This window comes from Cibotium barometz, chromosome 38 (assembly GCF_041138505.1).
Source record: "Cibotium barometz isolate CiBa-2024 chromosome 38, ASM4113850v1, whole genome shotgun sequence".
NCBI classification, from domain to species: domain Eukaryota; kingdom Viridiplantae; phylum Streptophyta; class Polypodiopsida; order Cyatheales; family Cibotiaceae; genus Cibotium; species Cibotium barometz.
In genome coordinates, this window is record NC_141083.1 from 39280496 (window position 1) to 39298520 (window position 18025).

Consider the following 18025-nt stretch of genomic DNA (forward strand, 5'->3'; position numbering starts at 1 on the left):
CAAATGCAAGAATCAACATCATTAGCAAGTGATTAGATGATGATTAAAATAAGATTAGTGAGCAATTAACTGATAGCTTAATGTAGGCATGGATACTCAAAAACCAGCAAATTACTCATTAGGCCAATGCCTCAATTTATACAAGTTTGTGCTTGATCTGCTCCACTGATTTGTTCCTTGATTTGTGCCACCTCCCCTACATCTGGGGAGACACCTCATCCTTGATTCACTTCACCTCTTTTGCTTGATTCTCTCCACCTCTTCACTTTTCCCAGAATATCTCCACACATCCTAGAACTTCTTATGCTACCCTTTATTCTCTCCCAGTAGATACCTCTCACCTTTTCACTGCTACTCACTCATTTGCATACTCTCTTTTACAGCCTCTTGCTAAGGGCTTGTTCCCGCACACACCCATTCACTCCCACCCATTCACTTGTATATTTCAACACCTCCCCTCAAGTGAATAATCCTAGCACACCTGGACCCTATACCAAGTTTCCCTCTTACTTGGTAGCCCACCACCAGTGCCTCAAGTCCCTAACTCATAGTCCTTGACACTCTCTCTCTATGTGTCCAAGGCTACTACAAGTGCCCGTGACCTTGACTAAAGTGCTCACACATACATCTACCACATGGCCTACATCATCGGTAGCTCATAGGTGGTTTTACTCTGTTGGGGCAGGTTACATTGGGTTGTGGGGTTTCTCTCTCTTTCTCTCTCAGAAAAGATGATCTGACTCCACTTTCTTAGGAATCTCCATGAAGTTTGCCGATGTCATTCCTTCTTCATTGGGTTTGCTGTAGCAGTCTCTTGCCATGTGTCCTGGCTTCCCACAGCTGTGGCAAGTGAAGGTCCTTCCTCCTCCCCTACCTCGTCCTCGTCCTCGTGAGAATCCTCCTCGGGTGAAGAATGCTTTTTCCTCTCTAGTTGTTGGGTCCATCCCTTTCTTCTCTTTGACCTTGGTCTCTTGCTCTAGTAGAGCTCCTTCTATCTCATGCAGCTTCAATTCAGGTACGTTCTTTAAGGTTGCCACGATATTTTCATATTCTCCTTTGTCCACACTCTTCAGAAGCACTGCTAGTGTCTCATCATCCTCTACCTTCTTACCAATGGTGGCTGTTGCTTAATGCTTTTATATTTGAGTGCAATGAGTCCTAGTGCTTTCTCATTCCTACTCTTCCACTCATTCTCCCCAGTCACCTCTGGGCATTTATCTCTTCCCTCAACTAGCCCCCATAGATTTTTCCATGAGTAAATACATGGTCGTTGTTTGCCATGTATGAAACTGCTTCCCATTAAATTTAGCTATTTCTTGTGTCGTGCTCATGATGATGTGAAGGGGGTCTTACCTCTTGATCCCATTCAAGATTCAAGGGCAGTGTCTACCCTTTTACAACTCAAATCTGGTGTTAAATGATGATTACAACAGATTTATCAGCATAAATTTAGCAAAAAATACATAAAGTCAAGTATAGCTGATCTTGTATTGAATGGTTGGAGTATCAAACCATCTCCGATTGGAATTTGAAGTGATAGGGATCTGTAAACAGATACCTAATGGTAAATTTGAACCCTCAATTGCACCAAAATACAATGATTAATGTTGATTAATCAAGTGATTTAGTGAAATAATCCCTTGTTTTGTGTGCAAAAAATAGAGTGTGCGGGGAGGCCTGATCTGGGGCCTTAGAGTTCAAATGAGCTCAACTCCTTTCAAAGGCATGAATAGCAGTTAGTCTAGTAGAGGATCAAGCCAAGAAACAAAAGATTTGACTAAACATTGAATGCTTAATCTCTGTTTTACAAAAGTCACTTGCTGATTTGATGCAGAGCTTGATGCCACTTCTCCTTGAGAAATTTCACAAATCTGAGATCACCAGCATGTAGAGCACCCTTGAAAACCCCTAGGGTCGAGAGGAATTAGACCAATTTCTTTTGTGTGAGTGTAGATCTACGTTTTTCTTCAGAAATGAAGTGCCGACGAATTCGCAAAAAACAGCAGCTCCCGTTGGTGGTATGGCGATTTGATGAGACTGGCTGAAGCGTGGGGATTATGGCTTCAAGTGGCTAGAAAAATTGGGCCTAATGTTGAGGGTGGAGGGAGATCAAGCCCCTCCATTAGCTAGGGGTGCAGAAAGCTTGTTGAAAAAGACTAAAGAAGGGTGATTATATCTTAATCATGCTTAATAGGGTGATTAGCAAGATAAATGAGCTCATAAATTTGATGGATCCTAAGCTAGGCTCTGGTACCATGTTAAAATGCAAGCAAAGTGATGAGCTATGGTGGATCAAATGCAAGAATCAACATCATTAGCAAGTGATTAGATGATGATTAAGATAAGATTAGTGAGTAATTAACTAATAGCTTAATGTAGGCATGGATACTCAAAAACCAGCAAATCACTCATTAGGCCAATGCCTCAATTTATACAAGTTTGTCCTTGATCTGCTCCATTGATTTGTTCCTTGATTTGTGCCACCTCCCCTACATCTGGGGGACACCTCATCCTTGATTCACTCCACCTCTTTTGCTTGATTCTCGCCACCTCTTCACTTTTCCTAGAATATCTCCACATATCCTAGAACTTCTCATGCTACCCTTTATTCTCTCCTAGTAGATACCTCTCACCTTTTCACTACTACACTCACTCATTTACAGACTCTCTTTTATAGCCTCTTGCTAAGGGCTTGTTCCCACACACACCCATTCACTTGTATGTTTCAACACCATGAACCCACATGTGAAGTATCATTAAACTTGTGTGTAACAATGGATGCATCACTAATCACATACTCATGGACATCTAATACATCATCAATAGACGCATCACTAATCACATACTCATGGACATGTAATACATCATTAATTGAATGCTCACGATCCTTTAATAGACCCTCATGATCATCTAATGTATCCAAATGTTCCCTAGGAAGATAGGTAGGCATATGCGTATTATCACCCACAATGCTCGGTGCCATCCCTGCCCCTGAGATCATGTCCACATGATCAAACTTACACACATCAATACCATATACATCATCATCATTACATATGTGTCAATATCATCACCATGTGCACGTGTATTAATATCATCATGTGCATGTGTATTATCATGTGTACATGTATCAATATCATGTGTATGTGTGTGATACATCATCATCATCATCGTCTACATCATAATACAACGAATAGATCCATCCAGATGAATGTGAATCAATGAGATGATGACTAGTACGTCGTGGATGAGTCATAGAAACTATCGAGGCCCATGTGAACGCCACTGCGATAGTGACACATGTAAGCACCACACATGTTCTCCGGGGATCCAATCTTGTCACACCATGACTCACAGACTGCTCCCCCCACGAGTGAAAATCATGATCATCATCTACCATGTAGCCACGTACAATAATAACAACACCAAGATCACGATCATGCATCATCCATCCATCCTGAAACTCCTGATAAGTCATGCCGTGGTACATGCGGCAATGTCACCTACATCCTGAAACACCTCCACATTGCCTAAAAATCATCGGTTTTGGCCAAATTTCCTATCACATACTAGAAAAAAAACCCCAATGACAAAAATCCATGGGTGTGAACAACTCCACAAAAAAGCTCGGTAACAATGCCAATGTGGTCTCTGCATAATCTGCTTTCTGTTCAACTGTTTTTCCCTTTTTGCAACCTTTCCATGCTTCTTTGCAAGAAATCAGCAACAAGAATTGCATAAAGGATGAAAGATTGAACACGTACTTCAATTCTTGCACTCCAATCCCTTGCTGTAGGGGCTGATTTTGCACAAGAAATTTAACTCTACATACTTTCTTGATCAAGATTTGCAAAGACTTGCACAACAACTATTTCTTGATCTTTTTCCACGAAGACTTGCACAAGACCATAGATATTTGATGACAAATCCCTCACTAAAACAAGAAATCTTTTACGATATTCAAGAAAGTGTTGGTTCTAAGGTTTGTTGTAATATTATGCAGAAACTAGGGTTTATAATGTGATGAAATTAAAGATTGATCAAAGAAAACTATGATTAATGTTGAAAACAAGCTCAAAGTATAGCGTAAAAACGTTATTTTTAGTTAGTTTTTTTTAAGAGAAAATCAAGTTTTATTTCCAGATTTGCTTTTTATGTCATATATATATTGGATAATTGCCAAGCATAATAGCAAGCAAGAATTACCAACCTACCCTCCATGCTTCTCTATATCAATTAGCATATGCCCAAAAATGATTAATATTAATCCCATTACTAATCCACTCTCAACAAAGATCAAAGAAAATCTAAAAAACTATATAAAACCTAATCCAAAAATGATCTAAGCAAAGCTATGATACCAATGCAAGAAAGAGATATAGTGAGAGAATAGAACTCATTGATTGGAGTCCTCACAACTAGACTCAATGGCTCGAGTCCACACAGGTTACTCCTCGATGCCTAGAGTAGCCATAGGTTCATGAAGAAAGCCATGAAAGCTTGTATGAGAAGCTAATAACTCCAAGAAAAGTAACAATGTATAATATATCAAAAAAGTACCAAATACACAAGACATGTGTCTTTTATAGTCCTAAGGCACATGTGTAAATATTCCTAAGCCCCATGTGCCTAGGCCCATGCTCCATGTGCACATCATTTATGTAGAGACTGCCATGTAGCATGGATGTTGTAGAAATATTGTGGGGTTATCCCTCGCATGCACCCACATCTCCTTCCTTGCTTTTTGACTATCAAAAAGTAAATTGTAAAAAAACAGGCATTATTTTTTATTTTGAAGAATCTTTTTCCTTGCTTTTTGACTATCAAAAAGTAAATTGTAAAAAAACAGGCATTATTTTTTATTTTGAAGAATCTTTTTCCTTGCTTTTTGACTATCAAAAAGTAAATTGTAAAAAAACAGGCATTATTTTTTATTTTGAAGAATCTTTTTCCTTGCTTTTTGACGGTTAGAAAGTAAATTGTGAAAAAATAGGACATTAATTTTTCTAAACCATGATTTTGAAGACTGACCCAACCATTCAAAAATCTTCCTTGCTTGTCCTCAAAGCTAAAGCTAGACTATTCCCACGTCAATGTTCTTCAATACAAAACAAACTCCCTTGACTGCAACGACCAATCAATTTTATATCTTTTTCTGTGTGTGACCAATCAATTTACATCAATTTTCAAAACTGCGCGTGTCTTTTTGAGGAAAAAAAAACCGTCCTTTAGTGTATTTCCTTGGAAAAACCGGTCGAAATTTTTGCTCACCCAGGAAATTCTTAGCCCTTCCTTTTTCAAAGAGAAATAATGGCAATTTGGTAGACTTTTCGCTGATCAGCTGTCCCCATTGGTGGCTCTGAGTTGTAGAGAAGAGACAAATATCTCCCTCAGCTCCCCTTTCCCACCTGCCCAGCTGGGGAATTGGCTCCGATCAAGACTTCAAGAATTAATGCCTATTTAGTGGGAGGAAAGAGGCCAGGTATTTGCCTCTTCTCTACAACTCAGAGCCACCAATGGGGACAGCTGATCAGCGAAAAGTCTACCAAATTGCTCTGTTGCATAGGAGAGACTAGGAAGTAAGGAACCTCCTTCTGCTTCTCCTTTCACACTCAACAGTGAATGTAATTATAGAATGTGTTTATTATATGTTTAAAAATCAAGCTTGATCAAGCTTGATTAAGCTCAAGGTGGATCAAAGCATATAAGAGACATGATTAAACATATTGATTACGATAATACAAAGAGCGATTAAGCTAATATCAAAACAATGACAAGTGATTAATCACAAACCCACATAATCTCATTACATTAGCTTGATCCAAGTACATGCTTATATAGCTCTCATCCACATGTTCCATGCACCCTTATGCCATCCTTGTGTTCATAAATGCTCACATTACATGTGCTACCTTGAACTTTCCATGTGCTACCCTTTTGACCCTTGACTTCACCTTTTACAAATGACCAAGCAAATCAACCTTTGCCAATGTACCCTTAGTCTATTCCTCTTTCTAATGTGCGTGCTCCTCCCCTTTCTCTATTCATGTTGCACCCTCACACATTGCTTTTCAACACCTCCCCTCAATGTGATGAGGGTCTAACACCTAACTTGTATTGACCTATCCTACACTCCATACTCATATGGTTGGAGCGGTCTGTCTAGGTTTCTCTATGAGCTAAAATGTTGGCTTTATCTTGACACTTTACACAGCTAGAGAGTGGGGTTACAACTAAGAGTTAGAAGCCATGCTCCTCATATCATCTAGAAGAGATGATCTGCATTGCCTCCATCTTGCGAGGCACTGTCTTCCTTCTTTGTCATTACATTGGCTTATTTGGCTCTCTTTTTTTGCTAGCAGTCCTTTGCTATGTGACCAATCTTATCACAATGATGATAGGTTATCTTTGTCCTTGTTCCTTCTCTAGTCCTCGATCCTGGTCCTCTTGAGAAGAGTGCTTTATCCTCACTTGATGTAGCTTGAACTATCTTCCCTCAAATCAGCTTCTCTTCTTCTATGAGGGCTGCTTCCACTCCTACAATTGTTGGATTTGGGAGGTTCTTCAAGGTAGCCACTAAGGACTCATACTCCTCAAGTGTCCTATTTTTTAACAATATGGCTATGGCGTCCTCTTCTTCTACTGGTGCCCCAATGCCAGTCAATTGTTAAGTTATACTCTTCATTTTGTTAAGGTGTACTAAAAGTGATTCACTATCCTTAATTTCCAAGCCAAAGAATTGTATTTTTAAGCTTATTTTTGAATTCTTTTTCTTTGCTCTAAACAATTTCTCTAGCTCATCCCAAGCACCCTTAGATGTATCTTGTGATACAATGTGATGGATAAATCCATCTCCCTCAATGATAGCTAATCCCTTTTCATTTCGGCTTAACCATTTTTTCTTTTCATTCCCTTCATCTTCCAGACATTTTTCCCTTCCATTTACAATCCCCCATAGCCCATCCTTCATTAACATGAATTTGATTTTAACTTGCCATGTGTGGAGGACTCCCGTTTGAAATTATCAAGAATAAATGAAGCCGTCATTTTTTGTTTAAGAAGGCCTTAACACTTGAGTAATACTCAAGATCAGTGGACTAATCTCAATACAAGAGTGATTTGAATGAATAGATTAGTGCTAATGCAAGGAATTAACCACATGAACCCTCAAGATCAAGCTCACTATTTTTATGCAAGAAACTGTCAGTGTTCAAGTGAGAAATTGACCCTTCAAATCAAGGGGGAAACTGAATGTGATGATAAATGTTTGTATAGAAACTCCCAAATTTGTGATTTGAGCTTTCACTTGTCCAAAATCACCAAAAGATGAGTAAGATATAGGCTCGTTCATAGAGGCTATTATGGAGATCAAGCCAATTTTTAAATTTGATTTATAGCCTTAATTAGCTCATGCAATGATGTAAGACTTGCTAGGCATACCATAAATGAGCTGAATTAGATAATTTTTATCAAAAGAGATGAATCCTCACCGTGCATGGCTAGCTTAACCCTAATTACTATGATTAAGAAACACTAATCTTATGGTGGGTGCAACCTAATTAACAACATAATGATGATGAAAAGATTATGCTAACTAAGCTTAAGACTTAAGCACAATTAGGTTACAAGATTGAGACTTGTACTCATAGAGAGGCTTGAGAGCTTGCTTCATTTTTCATTGCTTGAAATGGTCCCCTTTTATATAAGGAGGTACACTCTTGGGCTTGTACATCAATGTGGGATAAGTCTCCACTCTTCTCTCTAGCTCACATGTCACCTCAAATCTCAACACCCCCCCTTGATGGTGACTTGACCTATCTTTGAGGCCTAGAGGTCATCTCTAAGAGTGATGTCCCGCCTTGATAGAGACTTGACCTATCTTTGAGGTCTAGAGGTCTATTCTAAGAGTAGGGTTACAAATTTTGGCTATTTCTTCTACCTTGGCTACATCATCGGTACCAGAGGGTAGGACATACAATGTTTAAGAGGATATTTTTGGAGCTAGAGGGATCATTTTCTGCCACCACAAAGTGACCATCTTCCACATAGTTGTTTTCTTGATTCTATTTGGAGTAGCAATGTTCTTCCAAGTGCCCAGTATTTCCACATGCACTACAAATTATTTTTGGTTTACTTCTAAAATGACAATTAACAAAGATGTGACCAAGCTTGCCACAGTGATTACATATTAGAATTTGAGATATGATTGATTTGTCCTTTGAAATCTCCCATCCTTTGTATACAATTTTTTCCCACTTGAATGTGATTTGAATGGTTCTTTATCCTTGAACTTTGATTCTTGTTCAAGTAGAGATGATTCTACATGAGTTTTAGTGTTGGGCACATTTTTAAGTGTAGCAACAAGTGATTCATAAGGTTCTTTATCAACACTTTTTAAGAATACGGCAATAGATTCATCTTCCTCAATGACTTTCTTTAATGCACTAAGTTGCTTCTTGATACCTTTGAATTTACTGATGTGTTTTGCCATGGTCTCGATCTCCTTCTTGTCAAGTTGTAAAACTGCATGAGAATGTTATCTTTGAGCTCTTGAGTCGATGCAAAAAATCTTGTTGCCATGGTCTCGATTTCCTTCTTGTCAAGTTGTAAAACTGCATGAGAATGTTGTCTTTGAGCTCTTGAGTTGATGCGAAAAATCTTGTTGAGTTCTTGCCATGCCAACTTGGCATCCTTGATGCCAGCAATGTGACTAATAATAACATCATCAAGATTTTAGCGATGAGGCCCAATGCTTTGTTGTTTTGAAGTGGCTCAACCTCCACTTGTTCATCCTCAATAAGGTGCCAAATCCCCTTACGCATAAGCAAGTACATGGTCTTACTTTGCCATGTGAAAAACTCATCACCATTAAATCTTGAAACAACTTCAACACACTCCATACTGAGAAGGTCTTACTAACAAGATTTTATTTTTCTTTGTTAACAGTGTCTAATCTCGTACAAATTTGTCGTGAGAAGGTCGGGAATGCCTTAACACGTGATAATGATTCACGAGACGATCAGTGTCTAGTCAATACAAGAATGACAATGAAAAATTATCTTCAATTGGAATGCAATGAATTTTTATGTAAAAGAGAACTTCCCACAATGAATTTACACCCCAATTTTCCAATTTTGGACTTAGATTAGCGCAATTTCTGCTAGCACAGAACTAATGATAATGATTAGTGCTTAATTATAATGATTAAGAGATATAACTCTTGGAGCTTAATTATAATGATTAAGAGAGATAAATCTTGGAGCTTCGAATTGAGCTTGTGAAAGTGGATATTGAAGGGGGTTTTTATACTGGCTTGTTGCCCTTGATGAGGACAAGAGTCCTATGGACAAAGAATATCTCAATCCTTCAAAAAATGAGCGAAATTTATAGATTATAAGCGCTTGTTATTTTGCTTGCCTCGACCGATATACTATATTATTGGAGAAGCCCTTTGGTCAAGTTAGAGCTTATACCATGGCCTATCTTGGGCTAGAAGGGTTTGGCCCAATTTTTACAACATAAACAGAGAAATGAAGCAAAAACCAGTCACGCTACCAGCGTGGATTTCGACAAAATTAGGGCAAAGAAGACAAAACCCTCTTGTTTGTGGTTTAGCCTAGGGCTGAACAACAACCTTGTGAATTATCTTGGCTAATGAGTGAGAGGATGAGAAATGGTGAACATTTGAAATTTGGACTACAAATGGAAGAGTTGGATAAGGTTGAGATTAGTGAATAATTAGATGATTAATAAAGTGATTAGACTAATGTGAGCTAAGGCTAAGCTAATGGAGAGTGGTGGCTCTGATACCATGTCAAAAGAGATGAACCCTCACCATGTATGGCTAGCTTAACCCTAATTATTATGATTAAGAAACACTAATCTTATGGTGGGTGCAACTTAATTAAAAACATAATGATGATGAAAAGATTATGCTAACTAGAGTTAAGACTCAAGCACAATTAGGTTACAAGATTGAGAGTTGTACTCATAGAGATGCTTCATTTTTCATTGCTTGAAATAGTCTCCTTTTATATGAGAAGGCACACTCTAGGACTTGTACATCAATGTGGGATGTCTCCACTCTTCTCTCTAGCTCACATATCACCTCAAATCTCAATATATTTAAGCTTAGTTTATAGTGTTAATGAGTGAATGTCTTGATTTCTCACCTTCAGTAGTACAGAATTTCACCGCCTTCATTTTCGATTGTTGTAGCTCACACAGTAGACCAATCGAGGTGATATTCGATATGTGAGATCCTCATACCATGCTTTAAACACATCTGAAAGGAATTTTACTAATTCCTTGTGTATGCGACGAATGGTCTAATTTCTCAGTCCAGCTCTACTAGCGACGCACTTTGCATTTAGAATGTGATGAATTAACTCGATTCCTCGCAGTTGTGAAGTTGCCTAGGGATGATCAAAATGTGGCTAGAAGCTTTTGCCAAATGGTGGAGAGGATTAGAAGAACAAGGCTCATCAAATTTTGACCACAAAGAGAGAGAAAAGGGATAAGATGAGAATAGTGGATTTAATCAAGATTAACGATGCCTACTTCAGCTACTAGTTTGAGATGGGATGAGTTAAGAGGCATGACTCTGATACCATGTTAAAAAATCAAGCTTGATTAAGCTCAAGTGCGGTTCAAAGCATATGAGAGACATGATTAAGGATATTGATTAAGATAATATAAAAAGTGATTAAGCTAATAGCAAAACAATTACAAGTGATTAATCACAAACCCACATAATCTCATTGCATTAGCTTGATCCAAGTACATGCATATATAGCTCTCATCCACATGCTCCATGCACCCTTGTGCCATCCTTGTGTTCATAAATGCTCACGCTACATGTGCTACTTTGCACTTTCCATGTTTGACTTCACCTTTTACAAATGACCAAACAAATCAACCTTTGCCAATGTACCCTTAGTCTATTCCTCTTTCTAATGTGCATGGTCTTTCCCTTTCTCTATTCATGTTGCACCCTCACACATTTATTTTCTCAACATTATATCAATGCAAGTAATCACCCCCCTCCACTTACCAGGTGGTAACATTTTTCTTTCCTAAAGTCAATTCCACCATCATAGAATCAAGGTGTGATACTTTTTCATGTATACAAGTTTTCACAAAGTCATCACATGATGTAAGAGATAAAGTTTGCATGAAAGTGTGGTTGACAAGTTAAACATAAGGACTTGATAAATGTAAGATAGTAATTGTTGAAAAGAACATGGGTGCCCTCAAAGGACATGTATTTTTTGAGTGATTTTGGTGCAATATATCTTGGTTTCATTTTGAGTGACTTTGGTGGAAGTTTAAATTTTTTTATAATGATGGAAGTTGAATTTGTTAAATCAACTTTCCTCCTTCCATTAGTGGAGGATATTGATAAGTTTCTTGGACCACAAAGAAGCAATAAAATTATGAAAAATGTCCTTGGGTAAGAATTTTGAGTACCCACATGAAAAAATAACTTGGATAGTTGAAAGGGAAGCTCAAAGTCTAAAAGTTTGTTTGTTGAGAAAGTAAAGTAGTCATATGTATGCACATGTGGACATAACGCCATAGACATGATGATGAAAGTCCTTTTTTAGCATTTTAATGGTAGGTACTTGCCACCAAACCCATGATATGGTCAAAGCATGTATATATGAAGGATAATACAGAAGCACATTTATCATAAAGCATGATTTTGAAGGATCACACATATGGCACATTTGTCATAAAGCATGTACATTTTATGATAGTAGGTCTTTGTAGTACCAAGGTATTTTTTTTGGGGTTTCAAGCAAGTGGCCAAGATGTGGGTTTTAAGAAAGCTCCATCTCCACACATTTCTATTTCATTTGAAGGTATAATTGTGTTGTCAATAAAAGAACAGAAGATACTTCCTTCATAGAAATATCTTCTGAAGTGTTTTTGGGGTATGATACATGTGAAAGTCCATTTTTCATGGTATGTATGCATATCCCTACCAACCATCTGTCCACAACAATTTAAAATATTAGGAGTGACTTAAAGTTCATGATAATATTATGGAAAAAAGGAATGATTATCACCAACTTTCATGTTCAAACAGTCATCAATAAAATCACATATCTCTCTCTCATAATGCTTAAGAAACCTCACTAAAACAAATATTCCTTGTTGCCACGGAAAATAGATTTCACCAATTTGGTTTTGGCAATGTTAGGCAGGGTCGGTCTTATAGATGTGCCGAGCATTAAGAAATTGTGCAAGCAAGCTTGATAGGGTGAGCTACGTGACATTTTCAAATCGTCAAGAAAATGTAGTTTTGGCAATGTAAAGCAGGGTTGATGTTATAAATGTGCAGAGCATTAAGAAAATGTGTAAGCAACCTTGATAAGGTCGGCTACATCACATATCCACATTGCTAAAGGAAGGGAGTAGAGTCTTTCTTGTCAAAATATTAAAAATGTAGTTTTGGTAATGTAAAGCATAGTTGATCTTATAAATGTGCAGAGCATTATTAAAATGTGTAAGCAATCTTGATAAGGTGGGATACATGACATATCCACATTGCTAAGAAAAGGGAGTAGAGTCTTTCTTGTCAAAATATTAAAAAAGCAATGATAGCATTTTCTAGAGTGTTCTTGCAAAAGAAGGCCTTCATGGTATAATAAGATAAAGGCAAGATTTTAGGAGCTTAATTCAAATTTGGAGAATGGGGGTTGCTCAAGCAACCTAATATTTAGCTTCCACAATAATTGAGCTATCATGATATAATCAATGTTGAAGCAACTATATTCAACTTAAGTTTAGTAAGCCACAAGCTACGGAGGGGCCTAATTATTTCTTGTCCATCCTAGTAGGTGTCCAAATACCTTAAAACAAGGCTTGCAAGCTTGTTAAAGCCTTGTTCTACCCCGAACTTTCTAGATTGATCCCCCAAAGGTTTGAATAAGTTGTTTAATCCACCTCTTTGATTAAGGTGCATCTTTCTTGGAACCTTAGTAAATCATCGCTTACGTTTAAGAAAAGAAATTATGACAAAGAGAAGACTTTTCAAAGCCATTTACGTTTCTAAAAGAAGAAAGATGTTGGAAGTGGAGATTATTTTGGATTAAATAATGTGAAACCTTGCTTTTATTGAGAAGAGAAACCATTTAGTCTCATTAGAAGCTTACATGATATTGTCTTAGTGGTTAAGATATTGCTTTGTGAAGATACACATTGTATTTCAATTAGTGCGTGTGTGGATATATATGAAGTAATGGATACCCCCCTTTCCTTCGATTAAATGTCTTTTTGCTTACTTCCTTCACATGCTAAATAATTTAATTGCAAGATTAATAAGAGAGCCTTAGTAGATGTTTAGGTAATGATCTAAGAAGAGAAGAACAAGAGAGGCATAGATTAGGAGGAATACACACACACACAGAGTGGGCCCTAGGGGTGGACACTTGCCAATCACCTAGTGGTACCCACATAACCATGCCCAAAATACTAATGGCCTAGCTGGTTGGTAATAAATGAGGATTTATTGAGGTGTAAAATGGGTAGTACGAGGTTTTAGCTCCGCGCTTATGAATGTTTTAAATTTCTCTTGAATGTTTAAATTCTCTCATTAATTTGTCTTTGAAGGTATTGTTTTGCAATTGTAGGTTCTTTGAACTTTTCGTTAAGTGAAAATAATTTTTGGATTTCGATTTACGCGAGAAAACTTGAAATCTTTGCTTGTAGAAGGTATTTGCATTTGTTGTAAAACATGTTTTTTTGTGAGGAGTGTTCATAATCATTACTCAAGTATGTAGAACCCATGAAGAGGATTTCAAAGATACCTCCCTTGTCGAGAATCTAGTGGCACCTTACCTTCTGTAGTGTACCCCCATTCCCCTAACACACGTCGAGTGTACCTTTTTTGTGGGTATGTCGAGCCGGGGTCTAACATGGCCTTAGAATGCACCAGTTAGGAGGAAACCCATCGTGTGAGCGAACCCTAAGAGAGATAGACCTTTTTTTCTGTCGAGAGGTATAACAATAATAGGTGTGTGTGAGAGACAGAGAGTCGAGAGGTATAACAATAATAGGTATAACAATAATAATTGGAGCTAGACCTTTTTTTCTGTCTACGGAGTTGACTTTGAACTTGAAAAGAAAGAGAGTTGGGCTCATAATAATAATGTGGCCTATAATGTGGGGACAGAGAGTTGGACGGTGGGGAAAATGAGATTCGGGCCATTCGGCTACAGAAAGGATAGCTCGATAGCTCCACGCGAACACCCTCTTGTTTGCACCACCACCTCTCTCTCTCTCTCTCTCTCTCTCTCTCTCTCACTGGTGCGACGCTTCGAGCAATGCTTTCAGTTTTGCTGCTCTTATTGTGCTCTTCCTTCGGAATCAGCAGCGAGTCAGGAGGCATGGCGCCGTCTCCAGGCAGCGGAGACCTCACATGCATGCAGAGCGAGCATGAGGCTCTCTTGCAGTTCAAGCAAGAAGTGGCATATTACAACCAGTCGTGGGTCTGGGATAGCAATACAAGCTGTTGCCTGTGGCAAGGAGTGGCATGTACACCTGCTGCTGGAAGGGTAATCAGCCTCTCTCTGCCACACCTGAACATCACAGGTAATATCTCCCCGGCTCTTGGCAACCTTAGATTCTTACAATCCCTTAACCTCTCTTACAATCAATTCCATGGAAGACTCCCATCACAGTTGTCCTCCCTTTCTCATCTGCAAACCCTTGATCTCAGCTGCAACAATCTCTCAGGTCCCATCTCCCTCTTGTCTAGCATGCCCTCTTTGAAGAGCATCAACATGTCCAGCAATTCTTTTACTGGAGAGCTGCCCAGCTTTGAAAATTTCACCAATCTGGAAGAGCTTCGAGTATGCACTAATCATCTCTCTGGTCTTATCAAAACAGATGTTTGCCATCATGCACCCATGCTTAGGGCCCTTAATTTGTCTGTTAACATGTTCAGTGGGCATCTTGGCTCTGGGTTAGGGTCATGTATGCACTTGCAACAGCTTTCCCTGGGGTTCAACAGCATACAGGGCCGCATCCCACATGACCTGTACGGCATCACCACATTGTGCATCCTCTGCCTAGCCAATAACAACTTCACCGGAACTCTAGATGTTTCTGTGGGTAACCTCACCAGCCTCACACACCTCTTTCTCTCAAACAATAACCTGTATGGCCCTTTGCCCAAAAGCCTATCCCAGAACTCCAAGCTCATGGCGCTAGACCTATCTGTCAACAGCTTCACAGGCTTGTTAGATGTGGACTTCAACAACATGACACACCTACAGGAGCTTAATCTTTACAGCAACTTTTTCACTGGCAGCATCCCGGCCTCCCTCAGCAATTGCACATATCTGAGTTTCCTCGACCTTGCAATAAACAATTTCACTGGATCCATCCCTATGCAGTTCAATTCTTTGAAGAGCCTGACCTTTGTGTCACTCTCCACCAACAGGTTAAATGGAAGCTTGCAATCCTTTCAGAACTCCCACAGCCTGGTAAGCCTCATCCTTACAAAGAATATCTTCACAGAGCCTCTCCCTTCCTCCTTGTATGGCTTTGCAAATTTGCAGTTTTTGGCCCTAGCTTTTCTCAATTTAAGAGGGAGCATTCCACTGTGGCTGCAAAACTGCACCAAGCTGCAGGTCTTGGACTTATCATGGAACCAGTTACAAGGAGAGCTCCCCACATGGCTTGGAAGCTTTCAACATTTGATATACCTAGATCTGTCCAATAATTCACTCAGTGGCACCATCCCTTCAGAGCTCTTCAAATTGCCATCACTCGTACATAAGGATACCAACTTGACGGGCATGCAGACCATCATGGATCCTCTAGAGGTGAAGCGTCAAATTGGCTCACTTGACTTATTCTATAGCAAAGCTGTAGCTTTACCCCCTTCCATTCTCCTTGGCAACAATCGATTGACCGGTGAAATACCTTCAAAAATTCACCATCTCAGAGTGCTTTTATTTCTGGACCTAAGTCACAACTTTCTAGCAGGAAGCATTCCCGCATCTCTTGCCAACATCACAAGCTTGGAGCAGCTTGATTTATCATACAATAACCTTAGTGGCACCATCCCTTCAAGCCTTTCCTATTTAACATTTCTCTCCAACTTTAATGTTTCCTTTAACAACCTCTCTGGCCCTATTCCAGTCAGCAATCAGTTTGAAACATTCCCCGTCACAAGTTATGAAAGTAATCCGGGACTTTGTGGAGCAAGTAATCCAGGACTTTGTGGAGCTCCCATTTTATCTGCCTGCACAAATGGCAGTAACAGTAGTTCAAGTGCTTTTTCACATGCCCATACGAGGGGCCCAAGGATTATTGCCCTTCTAGTCGCAGTCTGTATCGGTGTCGGGGGGGTTGTAATATCGGTCACCATATTCTTGTGGATTCTCTCTGGGAGAACTGCTATTCATCAAGGATTTGAAAGCCCAAGGGAGATGGATAGTATCATGAGCCTCTCCGAGGCACAGAATGCCTCGCTGCAACTTCTCTACAATCATCAAATGCTAACTGTTGCAGACATTGTCGAAGCAACCAATAATTTTGATTCCACCAACATTGTAGGTTGTGGAGGTTTTGGTCTTGTTTACAGAGCAGATTTGGATGATGGCTCAAAGCTTGCAATAGAAAAACTCACAGGAGATGGTGGGCAGATGGAGAGGGAGTTCAGAGCTCTTTCCAAGTTTCAGCACAAGAATTTGGTTCCTTTGAGGGGGTTTTTAAAAATAGGGTATGCCGAGTTTCTCATCTACTCATACATGGAGAATGGAAGTCTGGATTACTGGCTACATGAGAGGAGGGATGGGGGGGGTAACTGCCTGGACTGGCCGACACGGCTGAAGATAGCACAGGGAGCTGCAGCCGGGTTGGCATACTTGCATCAGATCTGCAATCCCCACAGAGACATCAAGTCTGGCAACATATTGCTGGATGAAACGTTCGAAGCACATCTTGCAGATTTTGGCTTGGCCACTGAGACACACGTCACCACAGAGCTGGTGGGAACACTGGGCTACATTCCTCCTGAGTATGGTGAAATGTGGACTGCTACTCCAAGAGGTGATGTGTACAGCTTTGGGGTGGTTTTGCTTGAGTTACTTACAGGAAAGAGACCAGTAGACGTCTTTCGATCCAAAGAGTCTGCTGACCTTGTAGCTTGGGTGCAAGAGCTCAGGCACACTACCAATTTAGAGCAGATCTTTGACAGCTCGTTGCAAAGTAAAGGTCACGAAGAGCAACTGCAGCAAGTATTAGATATAGCATGCTTGTGTATTGACCAAGATCCATCTAGAAGGCCTTCCATAAATGATGTAGTTTTGCTTTTGGATGAGGTCAGACAAGACAAGCATGGAGGCAAGTAAGCATATTTCTTTTTTAGTCCACTACATGGACTTTTATACTGTTGTATATAGTAATTTTTCTCTTTCCCCCTACCAGTTAAAATAAAAGAGGTGTCTTGCCCGAGCGGCTCAGCTCATCACACACGACCCACGCTAACCGAGAGGTCGTGGGTTCGAGCCTTATCACTATCGGGATAGGGCTTTGTATAATTGAATGTAGCTTGGCTACATCCTTTCAGAAAGGGGGTCCTTATTTTCAAGGCAACCAAAAATTTCGACCGATTTGTTCAAAATTGAGCCGTGAAAAATATAGTAAAAGTACATCTTGACAAGGGGCAGGCCGAGCAATGGTAGAGGAAAACCTTTTTCCCCAGCTAGTGAGAAAAAAGACAAGTTGGAGTACAATCGGTTCCCCTTATTCAAAATCTCATTATGAACCAGTTTTCATTACTAGAAACCTATATATTTTATTAGTTTCTGTAAAGACAAGGGTAAACTCGATTAGTTTTTCTGAATTTTAACTCGTGCAAAATACACTAAAGGACGGTTTTTTCTAGCATTGGGGTTGAGGCCATTCCGTGACGTGGAAAGGGGTGAGTTGGGGGAATTCCTAAGCAAGTTATGCGTGGCTCCACAAATAGACAATCACAATTTTAGAAATTGATGTAAATTGATTG

At 39.4% G+C, this 18025-nt stretch overlaps 1 protein-coding gene across 1 annotated transcript; it reads left to right on the plus strand.

Annotated features, from left to right (window-relative positions):
* Positions 1–14198: 14198 nt before the first annotated feature.
* Positions 14199–17641, plus strand: LOC147616689 (phytosulfokine receptor 1-like). Its single transcript, XM_086777766.1, has one exon. It carries the CDS (start codon positions 14331–14333, stop codon positions 17367–17369), a length of 3039 nt encoding a protein of 1012 aa, XP_086633892.1. The 5' UTR covers positions 14199–14330; the 3' UTR covers positions 17370–17641.
* The last annotated feature ends 384 nt before the right edge of the window (positions 17642–18025 follow it).

Excerpts from the sequence above, each read along its gene's own strand:
- LOC147616689 (XM_086777766.1), top strand. The coding sequence starts at position 14,331 with ATGCTTTCAGTTTTGCTGCTCTTATTGTGCTCTTCCTTCGGAATCAGC.